Genomic DNA, 18,510 nt, shown 5'->3' on the forward strand with positions numbered 1-18,510 from the left:
ATCATAATTAACGCAAAAAAGTCCATGACGAGCAAAACAACCTATTTTAAAATAAACATGGGATCCATACTATTCCCTTTCTTTTTTGGCTCTGCTTTTTGAAAAAAGGGAAAGAGCCAAACACTTTCTTCCTGAGCTTCTGAGCCCTACCTCTAGACTCCTTCAGGGTGTTCTCACTGGGACAAGATAAGTGCTCCCACTGCCTCTATTTCCTTACCGACCCCCGAGCTTGTCAGCACCCCCAGCCCCCAACAAGGTTGATGGTGGAGCGGGCAATGAAGCAGATGGCTGGGGTATTTATAACCTGGGAGCACTTCTTGGGAAAAGTGACTAAGATACTGAGAGCATATTTATAGCTGAGTTCTGACGTAAGTGTCAGTGGGGAGGTAGGGCCAGGCCAGGCACAGCATCGAGGGTGGGAAGAGCTGGAAATTGGGGGCACCTGCCAGGGAGGGTGTGGGAGAGGTGGGGGTCAGTGACTCCCAAAGCTGTTTCTTGCTACTTCCCCTTGCTACTTCTGTCTCCTGGCACCAACAAGTAAGCCCGCCTAGGTACTACCACTGGCAGATAGCTCCACTTTGCAGTTTCATGTTCAGACTCCAGGGCCTAGAGGGCCGTCCCTTACCTGGGACCTGGGATCTGGGGAGAAACTGGCCAGAGGGCTTGAATATGTTTCAAGGCCTGGGAAGAGATGCAGGGTGGACGGGGGTGTCTAAGAGTCTCACTGACCCTTCTGTTTCCTCCCGCCACATAGCACCCTGAGTTTCTAGGAAAAGCCTGGCACCCATCACCAAGCTCTATTGTAATGTGTCAGTGTGGTAAGATCTGAAACCAAAGGTAGCAGTGATGCAGTCCTGAGAACAGTGTCTGTTCTCTGGCAGTGGTGACAGGGAACAGCAGAGGAACCAGCTCCTCCCTGAAGCCTGTGGGCGAGGTAGGGTCCCCAAAATCAGAGAGTAAGGTGTACTCCCCATCTCTCCATTCTCCAAGCAGCCTCTTCCCTGTCTCTGGGAAGCTCTGGTCAGCTGTAAGCCAGCTGCTGTCCAGTGGCACAGCTCTGCCGCATGGTGGACAGTGGTGGTACTGAAGCCCAGTCCTCAGTGTAACCCATCTTCCCTGGCTCCAGGGATAGTGCTCTCTTGACAGCCCCATCAACTAAACAGGGAAAGAAAGAATAAGTGGAATAGGGACACATTTCTAAATCATACTTTCTTTCCCCACAGCTTTCTCTCTGACACCTCCTCCAGCTTCTTGAAGAAACTGGGGCATAAGGAAAAAAAGGCTAGCCTGAGGCCCAGCCACTTCCTATTTCCATCTAAAGTCGGTGAGGGCCAGGGACCATGGCACATGCCTGTAGTTTCAGCTTCTCAGGAGGGTGAGGCAGCAGGATTCCTTGAGCCCAGGTGTTTAGTACACGAGAAAGAGTGGTAAGTAGGTAAGGAAGGCTGAGATTGGGAACTAAGGTTGCTGTACTCTCCTTGCTTCATTCTTAAAAGCCTTTAAGCTTCCCACCTCCCAACTTCATTAACAGAGGCTGGCTGGCACCACTTCTAGGATGCTTCAAATTTAGGCAATTCTTACAATACCTTGAAGCAGAGAAACAGCAGCTGGGTACAGGGCCTCCCAAGTTACATGCCCTCCTGCCAGCCTAGATAGCTGAACTCTGCCCTGCTGTAAGAGTTCATCACCCCCACCCCCATCCTCTGGGTTCCCCCCAGAAATCACAGTAGCACGTCCCCAGCTTTCTCTGGCACTCCTCTACATTGCACTCCAGTCCAATTGGACTCTGGGCAGCCAGCACAGGCAGGGTCAAGGGGTAACTTCTGTGTCCTGTGGCACCACCACCTTGGCCTGAGCAAGAGAACTCCACTCTCTTACCACCACCACCCAGCCCTGAGCCCCTAGGCAAGCCCCCGTGTTAGAAATAAAGAGACCAGAATTCTCCTTCTGGCCCAGAGGATCCAGAGAATAACCACTAGAACCCATAGCTGCCTCATGGAAACCCTGCAGCAGGATGGCTGGGCAAGATAGACAGACATTGGGGGAAACTGCCCTTCCCCACCTGGGCACATTTGGAGTCCCTCCTCTGAGTCCCAGACCTTGGGAACTGAGCATGTGAAATCATCCTCTTTCTTGCATCATACATGTTCACATTGCTGCCCCCTTACCCCTACCTCAAGCCACCACAGACAGATGGTGAAACCCGAGCTGAGGGGGGGGACCTCCACCCCTGCAGGGGCCTGATGGGTAGCACAGCTGGCCAATCCTAAGGCTCAGTGGGAAGGTCTGCTGGTTGACTTCTAGGTGGGGGAGCCCCAGGCAGCTGGCTTTAAAGAGGCAGTAGCCAGTCATGAACTCTGAGGGTCAAACCTAGCTAACCATCGGACAATCCACTTTCAGCTTTCCTGAGGCCCAGGCCATAGAAGTGGCCCTACCCTTTGTCGAGGGTAGCTGTGGCACTGACATCCACCACTGCTGAGCCTTCATTGGCTCCAAAGCAATCAAAATCAGTAGAAGAGAAACTGCCATCTTGGGGTACTGACCCAGGACAATCCACCCGGAGCATGGGGCTCCCTAATGTCCAGCTCTGGCTGGTGCTGCTGTGGGCACTAGTGTGGGTACAGGGCACAGGATCTGCATGCCCATCCTGTGGGGGCCCAGCACTGGCACTTCAAGCAGAACGAGCTCTGGTCCTGGAGCTAGCCAAGCAACAAATCCTGAAGGGCCTGCACCTGACCAGTCGTCCCAAAATAACTCATCCTCCACCCCAGGCAGCATTGACCAGAGCCCTCCGGAGACTACAGCCTGGGACTACAGCTCCGAGAAAGGGGGAGGAAGTCATCAGCTTTGCTACCATCACAGGTGGGTGAGGAAAGAGACAGGCAGGAAGCGGATGGGTAAGGGAGGGAGAAGGAAGCCTGACAGGAGGTAGAGGGAGTGGAGTGTGGCAGGAGAAGGAGGAGCTGGGCAGGGAGTGGTTACAAGGACACAGGCAGTCTCTGCTTTTTCTAAAGTCTCTGCTGGGTGTAAGGGAGATCCATTGGAGGCTTGGGGGAGTTTCAAAGGGGAGCTTCATCTCTGCTCACATTTCTCTTTCTTTTTGTTGTCTTTACCGCAGACTCCTCCACCTCAACCTGCAGCTCCATGCTCACTTTCCACCTGTCCACTCTTCAGTCCCACCACCTATACCATGCCCGCCTCTGGCTGCATGTTCTTCCCACCCTTCCCAGCACTCTTCACCTGAAGATCTTCCAATGGAGTCCAGGGAGGAGGCGCCGAGAGTCTCATGCCCTCCTGGCTGAGCACCAAGTAACTACTCCGGGCTGGCATGCCCTGATTCTGCCCTCTGGTGGTTTGAGGGGTGAAGAGTCTGGTGTCGTGAAACTCTGGTTGGACTGCAGACCCTCAGAAGACAACAGCACAGCTGCTACTGGACGATTGAGGCAGCTCCTGGACACAGCAGGACACCATCGGCCCTTCCTGGAGCTTAAGATTCAAGCCAAGGAGCCTGGAGCAGGTCGGACCAAGAGGAGGACCCCCACCTGTGAGCCTGAGACTCCCTTGTGTTGTAGGCGAGACTATTACGTAGACTTCCAAGAACTTGGATGGCGGGACTGGATCCTGCAGCCAGAGGGGTACCAGCTGAATTACTGCAGTGGACAGTGCCCCCCTCATCTGGCTGGCAGCCCCGGCATTGCTGCCTCCTTCCATTCGGCAGTCTTCAACCTCCTCAAAGCCAACAATCCTTGGCCTGCAGGTACCTCTTGCTGTGTACCCACTGCCAGAAGGCCTCTCTCCCTCCTCTACCTCGACCATAATGGCAATGTGGTCAAGACGGATGTGCCAGATATGGTGGTGGAGGCTTGTGGCTGCAGCTAGCAAGAAGACCTGGGGGTTTAGTATGGAGATCAAGTTGGGGGTTCCTAGGAAAAGGGTATCTGTGTCTGGAGGCATCAGGTTTTCTGATCCATACTCCTGCTCAATAGGCTGCCTGGCAATGTGACTGGGTTGGCCGAAATGGAACACAAATGGACTCTCTTGTCCCAGATACTGGCCTATTTCAGGCTGGTTGATGTGTGGAGTGATGGGTAAAGTGTTTCTTATACTGGAGAATCCCCCTCATCCCCTGTGAGAAAATGGCAGGAGATAGTGGGGAGGTAGGGAAGGAGAAGGCAGAGAAAAATTAGTTTCTCCCAAGAATTGAAAGTCCGCAAATAAGGGAAGAAGGAAGTGGAAGGCACAGAAGGCTGGGATGGGGCAAAGACGCTGGCGGAGGACAGGGACTGTTGAGTGCTTCCATTTTTTTTTTTTTTTTTTTTTGAGACAGGATCTATTAGCTCAGGCTGGCCTCAAACTCTTGATCCTCCTGCCTCAGCCTCTCATGTGCTGGGATGATAAGCATGCACCAGCACCCCCAATTTAAGGGCATTAATTTAAGGGAGGTTCAAGAGGGACATGGGCAAGGTGCCTGGGGAGGGTGTTTAGGAGAGCCCCAGAAAGAAGAGTAAGGGCTGGGGATTTGGTTCAGTGGGAGAGTGCTTGCCTGGCAGGTGTGAGGCCCTGGGTTCAATCCTCAGTGCCAAAAAAAAGATAGAAAGAAAGAAAAAGTTGGGAAAAATGGGTACAGTGCCTAAGAAGCTGTCTGGTTTTCTCTGGGGGACAGAACCACTGGGGAAACAAACATTTATAGTTTCCTAATAAAAACAAGAAAGGGCCCAGAATTTAGCTCAGTGGTTTTGCTGCCTGCTGCTCAAGCACAAAGATCCGAGTTCAATCCCCAGTACCAAAACAAGAAGAAGAAGAAGAAGAAGAAGAAGAAGAAGAAGAAGAAGAAGAAGAAGAAGAAGAAGAAGAAGAAGAAGAAGAAGAAGAAAGAAAATCAACAAGTATCAGTCATGAAGAAAGACTGAAGTGATGGTCTATAGCAATGGTTCTCAAATGTGATCTGTGGATTTCTAGGAGGTCCCTGAGGTCCTTTCAGGGATTTTCATAAGGTCAAAAGCACTTTCATAATAATACTAAAATGCTATTTTCCTTTTACATTCTCATTATCTCAAAATTGTACAATGAAGTTTTCCAGTGTGACACATGATTACATCATCTTTCTAACATCACTGGGGTTTTTTTTGGTTTTTTTGGGTTTTTTGGTACCAGGGATCAAACTCAGGTCCTTGTGCTTTCAAGGCAGGCTGCAGAACCACTGAGCTAAATCCCCAGCCCTCTGACATCACTGTTAATAGAATGTGAACTTGTATATACTTGTTATAATTTTTAAATTTTCTAATATGTTGAATTGATGGATACAAGACACATGCCAAAAAAAAAAATTTCAGTAATTTTAGAGTATAGTGAAGTCTCAAAACCAAAAAGCTAAAGAATTACTGATTTTTTCCTGGCAAGGTGATGTATGCCTGTAATCCCAGCATTTGGGAGGCTGAAGCAGGAGGATTGCCATGTGTTTGAGACCAGCCTGGGCTCCATACTGAGTTCAAGTCCAGCCTGGATTATATATCGTGATCCTGTCTCAAGAAACAAAGAAACAGAAAGAAAGAAAAAAAAGAATTATTAATCTATATTGTGTTCCAAAAGAGCTTTCCTGGAAGAAGGGGGAAGTAGCTGAGCAGAAACATATAAGAAACATATACAGTGTCCTTTCTTTTTCATTGACTGGACCTGACTGAGTTGGGTCCCTGACCTTCTCAGTATAACTACTCTGAGTCAGTCATGTGGGGACGGAGGCTCAAATGTGGCTCTTATCTGTCTCCATCCCCACAGTCACTACCTATATTTGTAGGACTCCAGATCTGCCCCTAGCTTCATCTTTTCCCTCTTTGATGCTTAGAGTGAATACTTAACCCATTGACCTTCCAGGTCTGAGGAAATGTCCTTGGAAGCAGAGCGAGGATGTGGGAGGTCTAGCTGAGAGGCGACAGAAAGGCGAAGGGACTCCTTTCTCTCACCCACCTGTCTCTTTTTTCTTTTTTTCTTTTTTTGGTACCAGGGATCGAACTCAGGACCTTTCCCTCGCGAGGCAGGCGCCGGAACCACTGAGCTAAATCCCGGGTCCCTGAAATAGTTGCCCCGCCCCTGCATCTGGTCACCAAAGCAACACAAACCAAAGGGAAAGTGCACTCCCCCTTTGCACTACCTCTGGGTGCTAGGAGCCTCCTCGAATGTACCCCCCTGCTTCTATGGGCTCACGCTTTCTCCTCCCTGAGATCCTAACTGAGCTTTGGTGCGGGACCTCTCAGGGTTCCTTCTTCAGCTGCCTAATCTCCCGCACTCCATCGGACTCCAAGAAAGTGTCATGTGTGAGGATGGCCAGCAGAGAGAGCAAAAAGCCTTAAAGAGCGGAAAGAGGGCAGTAGAGAGGTACGGCGGTAGCCTCAGTCTTCAGAATGAGCCGGGTTTCGCGGGAAAGGTGCTTCAGACCCCCGGCTTCTTAGTGACCTTGTGAACACACATCCTACACTCAGAGCTTTAGTCACTGCACCTCTTTTTTAATGCTCTGTAGACTCCCCAACCTTCCCCCACAGCCATAAACCCCTGAATTCAGTTTGCCCAAACACCAGCTATGTCCCAACCTTAAATTCCATCCAAAGGGAAAAGGCTGGCCAACAAACCAGAGTGATGGAAGCGCAGTTAATACGAAAGTCGGCGATCCTACCTTCAATGTTATCTTTCTCGGGTGAACTTCTCCCCCTCCCTTCCTCGCCCCGAAGTATTTTTCTGGATGCTTTCCTGGCTCTGGTTCAGGGCCTCTTCGTTGATAGCCAATCCAGCGAATTCCATTCCGGGATTTACTGCCCACCAACACAGCGTGTTGGGGGGAGGCAGTATAGAGTCCCTCAAGGGAGGGGGTGGATCCTGGGGGTCCTGGGGGTGCAATAAGCCCGGCACCCCCTCTCTCGCTTCCAGCCACCCCACCTCATCTTCCAGTACGGCCAGAGGGAGGAAAATAGGAGGGAGGTGAGGGGCGAGCGGGAAGAGCGGCGGCGCGCCCAGCGGCCAGAGCGAGAAAAAGTTTTTGCAAAAGGAAAAAAAAGTTTGCGCTTCTCGCGGGTGGTCCCGGCTTGCGGCCCGGCGGGCTGGGTCGGCGGGAGGGCTGGGGGCCAGGTTGGGGGGGTGGGGTGGCACTGAGGCGGCTTGCCGTGGCCCTGTGGGCCCCCCCTCCCCACCGCACACCCCCCAGCCCAGACTCCAGCCCTGGACCGCGCATCCCCAGCTTTGCGCCCAGACGGAGGTGAGAAGGGGGGCGGGCGGGGGACCACCTGGGAGCGGTGGGGGAGGGGGGCAGAGGGGATGCTCTGCTGCGCGGGACTCATCCTAGCCTGAAGGGAGACCTGGGGCTCAGGAAAAATGGGGTGGGAGACAATGGGCGAGATGTTAGAAAGTTTGGAGAATTTTTTCGTTTGTGACTCCTTTTCTCTCTATCTCCTTTTTCTTCTGACAGTCTGTGTGTCTGTCTCAGGCATTCGTGGGTCTCTTTGTCTGTCTCCACTTCTCCCACACATTAGAACATCTCTTTTTCCTGAGGTTGAGATGAAGAGGCTATTGGGATGGCCAGCTGGAGGTCTGCATAGTAGAGAGGGAACTTCAGGTGCGTCTCTGAACGCGGGGCAGAAGACGTCAGTGGCTCTGAGAGGAGGGAACCCACTGCCGGGGGGGGGGGTCTGTAGGTGGGGTGGAGACTGGCTGTGTAAGAGGCAGTAACACCACTGGAGGCCGGTTAGGTCGGACACTTGACTGTCTTGTGACAGTTGTGCCAGCGGATGCTTGCGTTTTGGGGGAAAGGAGTGCACTCGGGTCTAGGAAGAGGGCTGGAGGGGCTGTCCAAGGTGGAGGTTAGGCCTTAGAAAAACCCTGAGTCCCAAGGAATTTTGGACTCCTGAGTCCCAAGGACAGGGCGTTAAGGAGGCGCTGGGGAGACCTTGTCTTGACCCTCTGACCTCAGGACCACCAGGGCAGCTGGAGCCAGCCGCCGGGAGACCCCTACCGGGGCTGGGCAGGACCATCGACCACTACCAGCCTGTGTATCCCCGTTGCCCCCCCCCGCCCAAACGGGAGCTGGAGACCGAGGCCCCTCCTCTGGCTCAGACCACCCTGCCTGCCCTTGCTCCCCACTTTGAAGCTTCTTTCAGGACCCATGACTCCGAAACAATCGGCCCTGGGCAGCTAGCTTTGGGGACAGAATTAGGGAAAGATAAGGTTTTAGGGGACTGGAGAATTGGGGTCTTTATGGGATAGCTCTTTCCATCCAGTAGAGGGAGAAGGCTGGGAGGCTTCCTGGGGGAGACGTAAGGGCAGAAATGAGTGTGGATTTCTCTAGGGGCGGGGTCCAGACCCCCCCCCCCCATTATCTCCGCGGCATCCCCGCACGGCGACTCAGACCCCGCCCTTGACGTCACTAGGGGGTTCCCGGGGGTCTGGAGGGGTTAACCCTGAGGAAGCCGGCTGGGATACCCAAGAACCTAAGATGTCTTCAAGGTGTCTTCCTTTTCCTCAAGTACACCTTTATTTATCCCGGCACCTTCTCTCCCTATAGTTTCTGAATTCTTTTTTTCCACCCCACCATCGGGACCCCCGCTTTCCGACAGAGCCCCCTAGGGCTCCACTGACTGCTTTCTGGGTGCGCTGAGAGGAGGAGGAAGAGGAGGGGGAGGCAGAGGAGGAGGGAAGAATGTGTCCCGCCCCCCCGCCTCCCCCCCACTACTGCTCGCTCGACTGGGCTCCCGGGGCGGGCGGGGGAAGCCGAGCAGTCTGCAGCCAGAGCCTGCGGCGGCGACTTGGGTGGGCCGAGGAGGCACGGGGGCGGGGAAGGCGGGACCAGGAGAGGGGGCGGGGCCGACTCCTGGGAGTCGGGGAGCGGGGGTACCGGGAGGACTCTAGAAAATAGGAAGACACCGAGGATGACTCAGGGCTCCGGCAGGGGTGCCCTAGGGCCTCCTGCTTCATCCCGCACTCTCACCCATGCCCAGAAAAAGTTCACTGAAGCTTGAAAAGTTAGCGATGTTTTCCTTTTATTAGTGTAGAGGGGAGACGTGGGTGGGCTGTGGTACGCGTAGGCAAAGAGCGTTGTCACCCCATTTCCATCGCGGCTCTCCAGCGGCCGGGCAGTGGGGCAGGATGGTAACAGAGTATGCACGTTTGGGGGAGTCTCTCTAGTGTTGGGGGTCGTGTGCGAGTTCTCCTTACCCCGAGTGAGTCATAGAGGAAGGAGGCAGAGGAGTGCCCCCCCAGCCAGCTGCCAGCCAGCTGTGCCCCCCCCATTAGTGCCAAGGTCGAGTTGGGAGGTCTTGGATGCGGGATCTGGATCTCGGCTGGAACAGGAGGAGTTAAGGAGGGAACAGCCCAGGCTACGGGGCTCGGGCTGGGTCGTAGGGTACGGATTCCGCTCCCCATTTTACCCCGCCCTCACCCTAAGCCCCAGCGTCCCAGGATCACCCACCGCGCCGGCCGGCCCGCTCCTGGTCGTTCTTCACCCCACCCCGCCCCACCCCACCCTCGCTCCCGGGAGACCGGAAAACCCGGGATGGAGTAGAAACTGGAGTTTGAGGAGAGAAGAGCACCACCCTTTCCTTCCTCCCTACTCCTTTCTAATGGGTGATGACTTTTTCATTCTCTTAAAGCGTTCCCTAACTGTCCCTTCCCTGTTTCCCCAAAACAAACTAAGAGTTTGACGGGCCAAGATCCAAATGACCCCAGAATGACATCAGCTTCCATCCTTTCTACCCAATAGGTCCACAGGTTCCCCTCAGAAACTTTACTCCTACACACAATTTTTTGTCTAAAAGAAGAGTGGGCAGATAGATCCTTTGGGCTCCTTTCTGGCCCCACCAGCCTGTCTGGACTGTGGCGAGGGCTCCCTCTGCTGAACACTGAAGAGATTGCAGATGGGCTGTCCCTGGGCTGGGGCAAGAGCAGGAAAAGGACGGGAGCTCGCACTGAGCGGCCCAGCTCCTGAAACCGGACCCTCCACTGAAGTTTGCCCAGCACACTCCTAGCCGGCCCATGGCTGGAGCAAGAAGTAGAGGGCCCATGGCATCACAATCGCCTAAAATTTGTATTGGCTCATGTGGACAGTTAACATCTCTCTACACACATAAAAGCACAATCACTTACACAAGACTGCCCAAGCAAGGCTACTCCCCAGTTCCTAAAAAGATTCCCCAAGACTGGCTGAACGTGATGTCATGTCATGTTCCTGTAGTCCCAGCACACCAAGAGGATGAGGCCAGTGGAGTGCAAATTCAAGCCTAGCCTGGGCAACTTAGTGAAACTTGTCTCAAAAATTTTTTTAAATGTGGGGGGAGGGGATTTGCTGGGGATATAGTTCATTGTGAAGACCCTGGGTTCAAATTCCACTACCAAAAAGCAAAACAAAACAAGAGATCATCTACAAGACTGCCTCTACCTCTTTGGAATGTTTGTTCTTACCCTCTCTGACAGAGTGATGGTCTTTGCAACTTGATTCCCATGGCTGATGTCCTAAAGAGGCTGGGGGCACAGGGGACATGATGGCCAGGATTCTGTGCCTTAGACTGTCACTCGGTCTTCCCTGTTTCCCTCTATCTTTATGACTTGTAGACCTGCTTTCCCCTTCTGCAGTGTCCACACACATTCCTCTGGGACGCCATGTTCAACTCCATGACGCCACCGCCTGTCAGTAGCTATGGTGAACCGTGCTGTCTCCGACCCCTCCCCAGCCAAGGGACCCCCAGCATGGGGACAGAAGGTCAGTGCATTTATCAGTCCCTGGGCTATGAAGATTCGGTAGCTTTCTCGTCCAGCTCCATTCCTACCCCGTGCTAGTTTGCCATCTATAGGAGGATTTGAGGCCCCATGTCATATGGCCTCGGAATCTGGGATCAGGTCTTGGTTGAGGTTTCAAGGTGAGGCCTAGCTATCTTCCATCCCCATCCCCCACTCCAGCCATCTCTCTTTTCTAGGTCTATCTGGTCTGCCCTTCTGCCACCAAGCCAACCTCATGTCCGGCCCCCACAGTTATGGGCCAGCCAGAGAAACCAACAACTGCACTGAGGGTGAGGCCTCAAGCACACCTCTTTCATCTCTGCCCCTCTAGGATTTGTTCTGAAGAAGAAAGGGGGGGGGCTGGGTAGGGATTTAACTTGGAGGAAGAAATGCTCACAGATGTAAGGAGCAGAGAATAATGATGAGGCCAGAGATGAGATCAGTAGGGCAAGGCAGAGTCAAGTATCATTTTTCGCTGAGGGTCAGGACCCACAGGTTGGGTGCATAGAGACATGGTCCTCTATCATATCTCCTGTGTGTCCTGCTCCAGGGCCACTCTTTCCTCCTCCCCGGAGTACAGTCAAGCTGACCAAGAAGCGAGCACTTTCCATCTCACCTCTGTCAGATGCCAGCCTGGACCTGCAGACAGTCATCCGCACCTCGCCCAGCTCCCTTGTGGCCTTTATCAACTCACGCTGCACATCTCCAGGAGGCTCCTATGGCCATCTCTCCATTGGCACCATGAGGTGCAGGCAGCCCTAGGCTTAAAAGCCCCTAAACTCCCTATTGAAACCTATTAAAAGCCTTAAGCCTGACAAACCCCCAATCCTTATCACTTCAAAGGCACTGAAACTCTCCTCAGAATTTCCCTGGGATTGCCTCAGCCAAGCCTCATATCAAGTCTTCCAGAAGCCCTCCAGATAGTCCAAGGATTCCTGATGCTTTCTCATAGTTTTCACTAATTGTCACCTCTTCTCAGCCCATCTCTAGGATTCCCACCCCAGATGAATCACCAGAAAGGGGCCTCACCTTCCTTTGGGGTCCAGCCCTGTGGTCCTCATGACTCCACCCGGGTTGGGATGATGCCACATCCTCAGTCCCGGGGACCACTCCCAACTTGCCAGGTGAGAGTCCCTATTTTGCTGTCTGATTTCCTCCAGCTCAGAGTAGGTGGGTGGTGGACTTTTCAGGAGAGAGGTCTAAGGAGTACAGGAGACATGGGTGCTGGGGGCTTTCTCCTTGGGGTTGACTTGGACTCTTCCATGTGAGATCCCATCTTTTGCCCTGTCCACTCACCAGCACAGTCCTAGGAGGAAGTTCTTTCCACAGCTAGGGATTCTGCTGCCTGGGTGGGGCACTTGGGGCAGAAAGACCTGGCTGGGTTTCCTCTTCCTTCTGCCTACTTCTACCCTCATCGATTTCACCTCTCCCCCTGGGGAAGCTGAAGTCAGAATTGGACTTGCTGGTTGGCAAGTGCCAGGAGGAATCCTTGGAAGATGATATGTCCAGCCCCAACTCCACAGGCACACAGGTAAGGGAAGGGGTGGGGCCTTATCTTTGGGACCTGGGAAGAATAAAAGCTGTGACCCTAAGATTGCCTTTCCTGCTCTAGGATCCCCTATTGGGGATGCTGGATGGGCGAGAGGACCTGGAGAGAGAGGAGAAGCCTGAGCCTGAGTCTGTGTATGAAACTGACTGCCGCTGGGATGGCTGCAGCCAAGAATTTGACTCCCAAGAGCAGCTAGTACATGTGAGCCCCAGGGTGTAACAGGAATGGCTGGCTGGACCCTGTAGGAGACCCTGAGTGGGACATTGTAGATTTTGGCCGAGGGCAGGAGTCTGAGGATATTGAAATCAGAGGTTTAGTGCTCTGGTATGTAGGCAAAAGCTCAGAAAGCTGTAGCTTTGCTTTGCAGAGTTGAGACCGAAACATGTGGGATATATGTTTCTTCCCCCATGAGGTAGAGTTGAAAAGAAGCATAGGGGAACCAGGGGGGTTCTGTTCTGGGTTTGCAGGGATAGGGACCTTGGAGAGCCTTTTCGTCTTCTCCTTTAGCACATCAACAGCGAGCACATCCATGGGGAGCGGAAGGAGTTTGTGTGCCACTGGGGGGGCTGCTCCAGGGAGCTGAGGCCCTTCAAAGCCCAGTACATGCTGGTGGTGCACATGCGTAGACACACGGGCGAGAAGCCACACAAGTGCACGGTGAGACACCCGTTCCCAAGCCCAGAGTTCCTCCCTAAATTGGTTTCCCATCAAGGTAGGATCCAAAGCAGACTTTTGCATTCATAGGTCCCTTCCTCTACAAACAAATATTAAAAATCTTAATGCTGGGCATGGTGAAATATTAAAAATAATACCAGAGGCCCTAAGGAGCTTTCCTATCAATAAATATCTTCCTACTTTAAAATAATAATAATAATACCAGAGGCCCAGGGATTTAGCTCAGTGGTTCCATCGCCTGCCTCAAAAGCCCAAGGTCCAGAGTTCAATCCCTGGTGCCTCCCCCCAAAAAATACCAGGGACACTCAAGAGGCTGAGGCAGGAGGATTGTGAGTAGTTCAAGGCCAGCCTGGACTACATAGTGAGACCCTTCCTCAAAAAAAAAAGCCAGGATTGGTGGCATGCACCTGTAATCCCAGCACTCTGAGAGGCTGAGGCAGGAGGATGCAAGTTTCAGCCCAGCCTGGAAAATTTAGCAACTTAGTAAGACCCTGTCTCAAAATAAATTAGAAAGGGTTTTGGATGTAGCTTAGTGTGATGGCCCTGGATTCAATCCTCAGTATTGCAATAACAACAATAAAATCTTATTTATAACTATGTTGATCATTTAAAAAGATGAACATATTAATACATGTTAAGACATTTTCTTAGACCTGAAAGTTCATCTTTTTTCCTTGATTTTAAAATAAATTCATTTATGTTTGTGGGTCCCTTAATGTATTGTGGGTCCTCGGTACTCTGCCTTCCACGCTTTGAAGTGGATAAGCCCTGCTCAAGGATACAAGACACTTGCATAGGCCTTTTCCCAGGTGACCCTATTCTCTGCCAGTCTAAGATTCCCAGGTAAGGAGACCTGCTCTGGCCTGACCATGAGGTACTCATTCCCCAGCACCACACTCCTGATGGTAGAGTGCCTCCAGTTGCTTCTCTTCCTCCACTTTCACCTGCCTTTGTCCCCCAATTTTGAGTATTCTCCTGAGCCCCAGTGCCCTCCCATGCTGAGTTATATTTTCTGATATATGTCCCTTTTAAGATTTAGGGTTCCTTTAATCTTCATGTGCTTCTGTCTGAGAGCTGTCATTTGACCCATCTATGTCCCCTAGTTTGAAGGGTGTCGGAAGTCATATTCACGCCTTGAAAATCTGAAGACACACCTGCGGTCACACACGGGTGAGAAGCCATACATGTGTGAGCACGAGGGCTGCAGTAAAGCCTTCAGCAATGCCAGCGACCGTGCCAAGCACCAGAATCGGACCCATTCCAATGAGGTGAATGCCCCAACTAAGAGATCCTCCCCACTTGAGAAGCCACCTATTGGGGAGATTCCCCCATAGAAAAATCCATAGCACCCACTCCACAGAGGTGAGTTCCCCCACTTATGTAATTCATCCAGGATCACCTTTTTGAAACCAAAAAATTGCCACTTGCCACTAACCAGCCAGGGGCCAATTTAAAACAGACCTGGTCTAGTGGAGACCTCTGATCCCTTCAAGCCCAGAATTTATGAGGCCCCATAGCCACCTTTGTCTTTCCTAGGCTTGGGTCATTAAGGCTCTCATACTTGACTCCCACCAGCCCCCTTCATCCTTTGGATGCTGTGTCCTTGCTCCCCTACTCATTGCCACTTTCTCCCATTCCTCCTGCGTTCTTCCACTTTGATCCCTTGGCCTTCTGTCTCCACTCCCTACTCCACAGAAGCCATATGTATGTAAGCTCCCTGGCTGTACCAAACGCTACACAGACCCCAGCTCACTCCGAAAACATGTCAAGACAGTGCATGGTCCTGACGCCCATGTGACCAAGCGGCATCGAGGGGACGGGCCTTTGCCCCGGGCACCATCCCTTTCTACAGTGGAGCCCAAGAGGGAGCGGGAAGGAGACCCCATCAGGGAAGAGAGCAGACTGACTGTGCCAGAGGGTGCCATGGTGAGCTGGCATGGGCAGTGTTGCCTCTAAGCTTCCCCAGCCTGCTCTGCTGACATCTTTCTAGCCCCATCCTACTCATCCTCTTCTATGTAAGTTGCTCTTCTGTCTCTTCAGGCCAGTCTGCCCGTCTTTTGTCACAGTGTTGCTCCTTGGCCACCCCCAAAATCTTGCGATTTAGAACTGTGAATTATTTAACTGATTCAACAAACTTACTTCTCAATAGCTCTTAATATATTGTTCCTAGCTTTATTTATTTATTTATTTATTTATTTATTTATTTTTTGAGACTGGGTCTTGCTATGTAGTTTAGGCTGGCCTTGAACTCAAAGTGATCCTCCTCCCTTCAGCCTCACAAGCACTGGCATTACACGCATGCACCACTATGCCTGGCTTGTTCTAAGCCTATTACATGTAAAATGTCACATATTCCTCAAGACAATTTCATGGGAAAGGAGCTTACTCCTCATTTTCAGGTTAGGAAACTCAGGTATAAAGAAACTGCCCAGGCCAGGGATTTAGCTCAGTGGTTCCGGCGCCTGCCTCGCAAGCGCAAGGTCCCGAGTTCGATCCCTGGTACCAAAAAATAAAATAAAATAAAATAAAATAAAAAAGAAACTGCCCAAGGTCATAGGACTGAGCAAGAATTTGTGGCCTGGCAGTCTGTGTTCCAGCCTGGGCTCTTCTAAAACATCTCTCTTCTGATTTGTTCCAGTCTCTCACCTGCTCAGCCTTTTCTACACTTGTTGTGGCTTCTTTCGGCCCCAGCAGTCACTGAGACACATGCTTCAGCCATTCACCAAGTTGCAGGGGCTGGGAGGAAGAACAAGGGTGCCACCCTCAGTCCTCATCTTCCCCACAGAAGCCACAGCCGAGTCCTGGGGCACAGTCTTCCTGCAGCAGTGACCACTCACCAGCTGGCAGCGCAGCCAATACAGACAGTGGCGTGGAAATGACAGGCAATGCTGGGGGCAGCACCGAGGACCTGTCCAGCTTAGATGAAGGCCCTTGCATTGCTGGCACTGGACTCTCCACTCTCCGCCGCCTTGAGAACCTCAGACTGGACCAATTGCATCAACTCCGGCCAGTAGGGCCCCGGGGTCTCAAACTGCCCAGCCTGACCCATACTGGTGAGACCCGGGTATAGGAGGAGTTGCTGGGCTGAGATCTGGAACTTCCCTGAGGTTGGGAGGAGGAAGTCACCTTCATGGCAGCCTTCAGGGCTGCCACCTTTATATAATTAGAGAAAGGTCCCCTTCCTCAAGGCACTTTTCCTCCTATCTATCAGAAAGCTGTGGCATACAAATATAGAAAGCCTATGATGTGGATGCTGTCCCCTAGAATTGTGCAAATTACAACCTGTATGACTGTTCACAGCATCCCTGAATCTCTGGTGATCTAAAAGCAGAATAGACATGAGAGAAGTAGGAGACCGAATTGAGTAGTTAGGGTTAAAGAGCCTAGGACTCCAGGCCAAGACTATTCCATGAGGGAGGAAAGATGCAGGAGGCCCCTCTGACTTCTTTGCTTTTTTTCCCTGTCACTTACAGGCACCACTGTGTCCCGCCGTCTGGGCCCCCCAGTCTCTCTTGACCGTCGCAGCAGCAGCTCGAGCAGCATCAGCTCTGCCTATACTGTCAGCCGCCGCTCCTCCCTCGCCTCTCCTTTCCCTCCTGGGTCCCCACCAGAGAATGGGGCCTCCTCCCTGCCTAGCCTCATGCCTCCCCAGCACTACCTGCTCCGGGCAAGATATGCTTCAGCCAGAGCAGGTGGTACCCCACCCACCACAGCACCCAGCCTGGATTGGATGGGGAGTCTTCCTGCACCTCCTTGGAGAACCCGAGCTGAGTATCCAGGATACAACCCCAATGCAGGAGTCATGCGGAGGGCCAGTGATCCAGCCCGGGCTGCTGACCGCCCTGCTCCTACCAGAGTCCAGAGGTTCAAGAGTCTGGGCTGTGTCCACACATCCCCTTCTGTAACAGGGGGGGGACGGAATTTTGATCCCCATCTCCCAAACTCTGTCTATTCACCACAGCCCCCCAGCATCACTGAGAATGTTGCCATGGATACTAGAGGGCTACGGGAGGAGCCAGAGGTTGGGGCTTCTGTTATGGGCAGCACCCTGAACCCCTATATGGACTTCTCATCTGCTGATACTCTGGGATATGGGGGAACTGAAGGATCAGCAGCTGAGCCTTATGGAGCTAGGGGTCCAGGGTCTCTGCCTCTTGGGCCTGGCCCACCCAACAACTACAGCCCTAGCCCCTGTCCCCAACAGGTCTCCTATCCTGGCCCTACCCCAGAAACATGGGGCGAGTTCCCTTCCCACTCTGGGCTGTACCCAGGCTCCAAGGTCACAGGTGGAGCCTATAGCCAGTGTCCTCGACTTGAACATTATGGACAAGTGCAGGTCAAGCCCGAGCAAGGGTGCCCAGTGGGGTCTGACTCAACAGGACTGGCACCCTGCCTCAATGCACACCCTAGTGAGGAACCCCCATGCCCACAGCCTCCATTCTCCCACTATCCCCAGCCTCCTCCCGCTCAATATCCCCAGTCAGGTTCCTACCCTCAGCCACCCCCTGATTATCTTCCTTCAGAACCCAGGACCAGCCTGGATTTTGATTCCCCTGCTCATTCTACAGGACAGTTCAAGGCCCAACTAGTGTGTAATTATGTTCAGTCTCAGCAGGAGCTGCTCTGGGAGGGTTCGGGCAGGAGAGAGGCCCCAGTCCAGGAACTTCCCTACCAGAATCCCAAGTTTCTGGGGAGCTCCCAGGTTAGCCCAACCCCTGCCAAAGCCCCAGTGCCCACATATGGACCTGGATTTGCACCCAGCTTGCCCAATAACAAGTCAGGGTCTTATCCTACCCCTTCACCATGCCATGAAAGTTTTGCAGTGGGAGCAAACAGGGCTTCCCATAGGGCAGTGGCACCACCCCGGCTTCTGCCTCCATTACCTACTTGCTATGGGCCCCTCAAGGCAGGAGGTGCCAACCCCAGCTGTGGCCATCCCGAGGTGGGAAGGCTGGGAGGGGGTCCTGCCTTGTACCCTCCTCCAGAAGGGCAGGTGTGTAATCCTCTGGACTCTCTTGATCTTGACAACACTCAGCTGGACTTTGTGGCAATTCTGGATGAGGCACAGGGGCTGAGTCCTCCCCCTTCCCATGATCAGGGGGATACCTCTGAACATACCCCACCTCCCTCTGGGCCCCTCAACATGGCTGTGGGTAACATGAGTGTCTTACTGGGATCCCTACCTGGGGAGACACAATTCCTCAACTCTAGTGCCTGAAGAGGGGAATCTCATCCATCAGATCTGTATTTCCTAAAGGGTTTCCATCCCTCCAGAGGAGTCAGGGAGAGGAGCCATAGCCCTCTGCATAAGATGCTCCAGGGATGAGACAGAAGGGCTGGGGCAATATTTAGTCTGTATATGTTTTGGGGAAGAACTTGATAATGACACTGTTTCCTGATAATAAAGGAAGTGCATCAGAAAGAACTGCTTCATGTGTTATCTCAGGAGAGGAATAAGAAGTGGAGGTTCAACCTCCAACTTACCTCTTCAGAGAGTTCCCCCTACCAGATCCTAACCCCTCACATCAGACCCA

The 18,510-nt window shown here is 52.7% G+C and overlaps 2 protein-coding genes across 6 annotated transcripts; both read left to right on the forward strand.

Annotated features, from left to right (window-relative positions):
• The first annotated feature begins 2,278 nt into the window (after nt 1–2,278).
• Nucleotides 2,279–6,977, forward strand: Inhbe (inhibin subunit beta E). Of its 2 annotated transcripts, XM_087192193.1 has the most exons (3): nt 2,279–2,862; nt 3,119–3,757; nt 6,002–6,977. In XM_087192193.1, the coding sequence occupies exons 1-3, from the start codon at nt 2,565–2,567 to the stop codon at nt 6,049–6,051; spliced, it is 987 nt and encodes a 328-aa protein (XP_087048319.1). In that variant the 5' UTR covers nt 2,279–2,564; the 3' UTR covers nt 6,052–6,977. The 2 variants fall into 2 exon arrangements, with proteins under 2 accessions (XP_087048319.1, XP_004861291.1); XM_004861234.4 differs by lacking the exon at nt 6,002–6,977 and having other exon boundaries at nt 2,284–2,862; nt 3,119–5,994.
• Nucleotides 6,978–7,114: 137 nt separating this feature from the next.
• Gli1 (GLI family zinc finger 1) lies at nt 7,115–18,412 on the forward strand. 4 transcript variants are annotated; one of them, XM_004861232.3, is made up of 12 exons: nt 7,116–7,243; nt 10,609–10,735; nt 10,950–11,042; nt 11,303–11,498; nt 11,732–11,876; nt 12,194–12,283; nt 12,365–12,502; nt 12,809–12,958; nt 14,080–14,244; nt 14,672–14,902; nt 15,762–16,029; nt 16,450–18,411. In XM_004861232.3, the coding sequence occupies exons 2-12, from the start codon at nt 10,636–10,638 to the stop codon at nt 18,192–18,194; spliced, it is 3,321 nt and encodes a 1,106-aa protein (XP_004861289.2). In that variant the 5' UTR covers nt 7,116–7,243; nt 10,609–10,635; the 3' UTR covers nt 18,195–18,411. The 4 variants fall into 4 exon arrangements, with proteins under 4 accessions (XP_087048312.1, XP_004861289.2, XP_004861288.2 ...); XM_004861231.3 differs by lacking the exon at nt 7,116–7,243 and adding an exon at nt 7,350–7,600; XM_004861233.3 differs by lacking the exon at nt 7,116–7,243 and adding an exon at nt 7,688–8,487.
• Nucleotides 18,413–18,510: the final 98 nt, after the last annotated feature.

This window comes from Heterocephalus glaber, unplaced genomic scaffold (genome assembly GCF_053883595.1).
Source record: "Heterocephalus glaber isolate CG9 unplaced genomic scaffold, H.glaber_assembly_v1.0 deba00001569, whole genome shotgun sequence".
NCBI classification, from domain to species: Eukaryota; Metazoa; Chordata; class Mammalia; order Rodentia; family Bathyergidae; genus Heterocephalus; species Heterocephalus glaber.

Excerpts from the sequence above, each read along its gene's own strand:
- Inhbe (XM_004861234.4), top strand. The coding sequence starts at position 2,565 with ATGGGGCTCCCTAATGTCCAGCTCTGGCTGGTGCTGCTGTGGGCACTA. Across the intron at positions 2,863-3,118 it reads CAGCTTTGCTACCATCACAG|ACTCCTCCACCTCAACCTGC; the intron begins GTGGGTGAGGAA and ends TCTTTACCGCAG.
- Gli1 (XM_004861232.3), top strand. The coding sequence starts at position 10,636 with ATGTTCAACTCCATGACGCCACCGCCTGTCAGTAGCTATGGTGAACCG. Across the intron at positions 11,499-11,731 it reads CTCTCCATTGGCACCATGAG|CCCATCTCTAGGATTCCCAC; the intron begins GTGCAGGCAGCC and ends ACCTCTTCTCAG. Across the intron at positions 16,030-16,449 it reads GCCCAGCCTGACCCATACTG|GCACCACTGTGTCCCGCCGT; the intron begins GTGAGACCCGGG and ends TGTCACTTACAG.